This window comes from Hemitrygon akajei, chromosome 4 (genome assembly GCF_048418815.1).
Source record: "Hemitrygon akajei chromosome 4, sHemAka1.3, whole genome shotgun sequence".
NCBI classification, from domain to species: Eukaryota; Metazoa; Chordata; class Chondrichthyes; order Myliobatiformes; family Dasyatidae; genus Hemitrygon; species Hemitrygon akajei.
The window spans coordinates 137040050-137046049 of NC_133127.1; the positions used below are offsets into that span (position 1 = coordinate 137040050).

Consider the following 6000-nt stretch of genomic DNA (forward strand, 5'->3'; position numbering starts at 1 on the left):
AGGGCTCAAGTCCCTGCTTAGAAGAAGAAAGCCCTTAACTCCGAGTGACACCGTCGTGACGGCATTTTTTTTTTAAGCAGGTTTTCTTATTTTTACGAGCTTGACGCTCAACCCAGCACGGATGAAAAGCGTGCAAGCAGGCCGGCTGGATTCGAACTCGGGAGCCTTCTCACCAAAGTCTGGCGCTGATGCCACTACACCACCATCCTTGCTTAGGAAGGAATTAATTCTAACTATGATCAACCTCTCAAAGCACTCTATTACAGTAGAAGTGAGTGTAAGTAGGCGATAGTCGTTGAAGCAATAGTTGACAACTTATCAATACATTCCAAACATGGCAGATACAAACTCTGTATCTAGAAGCACATTTTCAGATACCCATCTTCAGCTAATGATCCCCAGCAGCTGTCATTCAAATTCTGAGATTTTCTACACTAGAATGAGCAATGACCAAGAATTTAGCAGAACAAGGTAAGAGATTATCTGAATAGGACAACCTCTTAGTTTCCCAAAGCTGAGGAATGTGATTTATTTATCCTGATGATTACGATGATTACGCAGGCCAACACCATCCAAGACAAAGGATTATTCTTGATCAGTGCTTAATTCATTTTCCTCATTACTCCCTCCAAAATACTTGAGGACTATTTGCCTACAGAATAAAACATCACTGCTTTCAAAAACATCAGATACAGCATCACAAATAAATAAACTGGACTGTACGTACATGCTCACTAGACCTGCAAATTCCATGAATTTCACCATTCTATTGTTACTGTGTCAAAATCTTAAGAAACATTAACATCGCCATTACTTCACAATAACTACCTTGTTGAGAGCATCTTGAGATGGACAGTACACACTGCAACACCACATACCTGAATCACATACAAATGGGAGTAGAATACCAAAACATAGAGAATATGAGAAAATGAACTAAAATACAAAAAACAGTTTAATTACAGAAATATACAAAACCTGAAACAGACATAATTGCCATTTGACTTCCCAGCATAATCTACTACCTATAGTTTATCTTACACTGTTTTAGTTTTTAAAACTCCATCTTTAGGTAAAATAAAAACATTCTACAACCAAACAACAACTTTATAGTGTTTCTATTATCCAGAATCATTACAAAATTATCTGATCATCTGTATTTGAGGAATAAAATTTTATGAAACAATTCACAACCAATTACAGCCTCTTTCAGTCTGCTAAATGTAAGAACAACCACGTAGACAAAAGAACAAAAATAAGCACAAATATAAATGGCAACAAAATTGTGTGATCTAATCAGCAATTAGTAGATCATACAGTGCTATTTAAAAGTTCGTCTCTCCCATAATTCGATCCTAAAGACATCCGTATAAACATCAGGCTTTGCAATTGTCGCTGATAAACATCAGTTGTTTTGAACCCAGAGCCTTCGGCTTTCCTTCGCTGGTGTTGTGCCAGCTGAATGTGGAATCAGAGATTACTAAATTAAAGGTAAAAGGATTCCCATCACCCGGCAGCCGGTTTTGGAACCACTAGGCCTTCGCAGCCGACTGAACCCTCGACCAGTCTGCGCCCAGCTTTCCTACATTCTGTGGCCGTACTCACGATGTAAAGAGGCGCATAGATTTTCAGGGACTCCTGCAAAGCCCCCACTGTGACTTGCAGCGTGGACTTGGTGCAGGAAGTGTTCCATGTGTGCCCGATCTCGTAGCAGCTATGCGGTATACTTTTACTGAACGCAGCCATAGTGATCACGGCGCCGCGGAGAACAGGCCAAAGGTCACAACTCTGCTGCCGGAGGTTACTGCAGGTCAAAGCCAGCCGGAGGCTCCCAGCAACGAGGTCGCGGCTGAAGCGGACCAACGTCGCAGAGGAGTTTCCATTTCAACAACGAAATACAACGCCTTGGCCCACCATGTTTGCCAAACTAACGATTCTTACAAAACTTACTCTTCCCCGCGCATTGAATATATCCATCCCTTCTCTACATATTCGTGCGCCTGAGGTTGTTAAATGCTCTTACACCGAAAAACTCATCGAATGAGTGAGTCGTGGATGGAACTGAGAAATAAGAAATATATGATCACGTTAATGGGGCTATATTACAGACCAGCGGACAGTCCGAGGGATTTAGAGGAACAAACTTGCAGGGAGATCGCAGACTACAAGAAACATAAGCTTGTTACAGCAGGTGATTTTTACCTTTCTACGGATTGAAGGACTAGTTGGGATACAGTGTGTGAAATGTGTTCAGGAAAGTTTCCTTAATCAGCACATAGAAGTCCTAATGAAAGGAGTGTGCATTACTTGATCTGCTGTTAGGGAATGAGACAGGGCAGGTGACAAAATTTGTGTAGGGGAGCATTTTACATCTCGTCTGGTCTGGGTATTGAGATTCTAAATTAGAGAAAGGCCAATTTTGATGTTATCAGAAAGGATGTGGCAAGTGTGCATTGCGACCCGCTGTCTTCTGGCAAAAGTGTACTTGGTAAGTGGGAGGCCTTCAAAAGTGAAGTTTTGAGAGTATGGAGCTTGTATGTGCCTGTCAGAATAAAAGGTAAAGATAACATGGTTTTTCAAGAGATATGAAGGCCCTGGTTCAGGAAAAGGAAAGGAGGTGCATAGTAGTTAAAGGCAGGTTGGAACATGAGGTGCTTATGGAGTATAAGAAATGCAGCAGAACACTTAAAGAAAGAAACCTAGAGGCTAAAAGAAGGCATGAGGTTGCCCTAGCAAACAAGGTAAAGGAAAATCCTAAGGTATTTTAATATGTTATGAGCAAAAGGATTGCAAGGGACAAAATTGGTCCTCTGGAAGATTAGAATGTGTGGAGCCAAAAGAGATGGGGAAGATCTTAAATAATATTTTTGCATCTATATTCACTCAGGAGATGAACACCGAATCTATAGAAGTGAGACAAAGTGCCATCAACCTCATGGCCCCTTTCCAGATTACAGAGGAGGAGGTGTTTGCTGTCTTGAGGCAAATTAGAGTGGATTAATCCCAGGGACCTGACAAGGTGTTCCCTCAGATCCCGTGGGAGGCAGAAATTGCAGGGGCCCTAGCAGAGATTGTTAAATCATCCTTAGCAACAGGTGAGCTATCAGGACTAGAGAATAGCCAATATTGTTCTGACATTCAAGAAAAGCTCAAAAAATAAGCCAGGAAATTACAGACCAGTGAGCCTGATATCAGTAGTGGGAAAATTATTGAAAAGTATTCTAAGAGACTGGATACATGAGTATTTAGATAGATGTGGACTGATTAAGGATAGTCAGCATGGCTTCATGTGTGGTAGGTTGCATCTAACCAATCTTAGAGAGCTTTCGGGGAAGTTACCAGGAAGGTTGATGAAGGCAGGCAGGATGTTCTCTACATGGACTTTAGCGAGATCTTTGACAAAATCCCTCATGGGAGGTTGGTCAAGAAAGTTAAGTCACTCAGCATTCATGATGTGGTAGTAAATTGGATTAGACATTGGCTTTGTGGGAGAAGCCGGAGAATGCTGGTAGATGGTTGCCTCTCTGACTAGAGACTGTAACTAGTGAAGTTCGCAAGGATCGGTGCTGGATTCACTATCTATATTATTAATCTGGAGGAAAATGTGATTAACTCAGTCAGGTAGGACCATGACGTGCCATTTGTGGATGTCAAAAATATTGGGGTGTAGTGGCTATCATGGCTTGCAGTGAGATCTGGACTAGTTGTAAAAATATGTTAAAGAATTGCAGGTGGAATTTAATGCAGACAGGTGTAAGGTGTTGCATTTGGTAGGACTAACCAGGGTAAGTCTTACACAGTGAACAGTAGGGCACTAAGGACTGCGGTATGATAAAGGCATCTAGAAATACAGGTTCATAATTCATTGAAAGTGGCATCACAGGTAGATAGGGTTGCAAGGAAAGCTCTTGGCACATTGGCCTTCATAAATCAAAGAATTGAGTACAAGAGATGGGATGTTATGTTGAAGTTGTATAACACATTGCTGAGACCTTACTTGAGTATTGTGTGTGCTTTAGTCACCAATCCACAGGAAAGATGTAAATAGGGTTATAAGACTACAGAGAAAGTTTATAAGGATGTTGCCAGATCTGGAGGACCTGAGTTCAAAGAAAAGGTTTAATATTCCTTGGAACATAGAAGATTGAGAGGAGATTTGTTAGAAGTATACAAAAGTATGAGGGGTATAGATATGGTAAATACAAGCAGGCATTTTCCTCCATGGGTTGAATGGGACTACAACCAGAGGTCATGGGTTAAGGGTGAAAGGTGAAAAGATTAAGGGCAATATAAGGGGAAGCTTCTTCACTCAGATGGTTGTGAGAATGTAGAAGGTGCTGCCTGCACAAGTGGTGCATGTGAGCTCAATTTTCAATGTTTAAGAGAAGTTTGGATAGTTGATAGGGTATGGAAGGCTATGGTCCTGGTGCAGGTTGATGGATCAGCATGGACTAGATCAGCTGCAAGACTTGTTTCATGCCATACTTTTCTATAAATTTATGACTATGCTATCTACCTATAACCAGGTGACCATTGAATATCTTTTTTTTATTGTTAAAGTGCACTTATATATTCACCTTGGTAATGCCAAAATAGCTGCCCCTTTAAGAGAAACAGTGATGTAGTTTTACATGGGTGGAGTAGAACAAAGAGTTGCCATGTTCTAGAAAGGACGACGTTCGAATGCTTTTCCCAGGTTTGGTGAGGAAAGGTGAATAATATTTAATAATATCCATGTAAATTTTTTTTTACTTGTTTGTAAATCTAGAATATCGGTAATTTGACATGCTTTAGATTTTGGATCTTTGGATCATGTGAATGCTTTAGATTTTCACGAGTAGATTAATCAGTGCTGGGTAGCGTGATTGTAAAGTTCCTTAATTGGCCTACTATGTTAGTTTCTTTTAGTAATTAATTTAGTAATATATTGTTAAAAAAAATTTTGGAGTGGAAAAATAATTACTTTATTACACTATTTAATTAAGTTCTTTCTTTTTCCAATATTTTTATTAAATTTCATATACACAAATACAGAGTTCATAAGGAAACTTATTATACATCAAAATAAGATAGCACAAAATGCATACAATCACGGTATCCCATATTGATAATCAAATAAAATAAATTGAGTAATGAAATACACTAGTATGGTTAATTTTATTATATAAAAATATCTACACCCCCTACCAAGACAAAGCTGGTTGGGAAAAAAAACAAGAGAAAAAGAAAAGAGTACTTTACCATATAGTGTTTTATAATAATATAATAGCCCAGGTCAATATTTTAATAATCAAAGATTTTTAAAATAGTTCAGAAAGGGTCCCCATAACATTTGAAAATTTTGGTTAGAATCAGAAATCGAACAATGATTCTTCTCTAGATTTAAACATGACATAACATCACATAACCATTGAGCATGTGTAGGAGGTGGGCAACCTCCTTCCATTTAAGCAAGATCACCCTCCTAGCCATAAGAGAAATAAAAGCCAGTACCCGCGAATGAGAAGGCTCCAAAATTATAACTCTTTCCTCAATAATACCAATACCAAATAGGGCAGTTAAAGTATTGGGCTTAAAACTAACTTTAAAAAGTACAGAAAAAGTTTGTAATACATCTTTCCAATATTTTTCAAGGCTCGAACAAGACCAAAACATATGAATTAATGAAGCCTCTCCATTATTACATCTATCACAATAAGGAGATATATCTGGAAAAAAAGTTTATATGTCTTCCTTTATTCAGTCTTTCATGACCGAATGTGAATGCAACAGAGTAATGTAAATGTGTTCATCTCTGTTCACGTAGTGTGAGCGAGGAGAACTCATTTCGAGGTCTAGCCTATATGTGTTCGGAAGTTAAGCACGTGTGTTCCAAATGTAATAATATCTCTTAGTTGAGGTGAGATGTATTTATTCATATTTTTTGATGTTGTGTATAAGGTACAGGGTTGGTAGGATTCTAACGTTGTTTGTATTGTTTTTTTTAGATTCGCTACTACC

At 38.8% G+C, this 6000-nt stretch overlaps 1 protein-coding gene across 4 annotated transcripts in view; it reads right to left on the reverse strand.

Moving 5' to 3' along the window:
* tmem135 (transmembrane protein 135) overlaps positions 1 to 1783 on the reverse strand; it is a 414067-nt gene extending 412284 nt beyond the window's left edge. For 2 of the 4 annotated variants that reach the window (XM_073043372.1, XM_073043371.1), the window contains exon 1: positions 1606 to 1783. In XM_073043372.1, coding sequence (XP_072899473.1) covers positions 1606 to 1746 — 141 coding nt within the window. In that variant the 5' untranslated portion in view covers positions 1747 to 1783. The remainder of the gene's footprint in view (positions 1 to 1605) is intronic. The other 2 variants (XM_073043370.1, XM_073043369.1) reach the window with 1 other exon arrangement.
* Positions 1784 to 6000: the final 4217 nt, after the last annotated feature.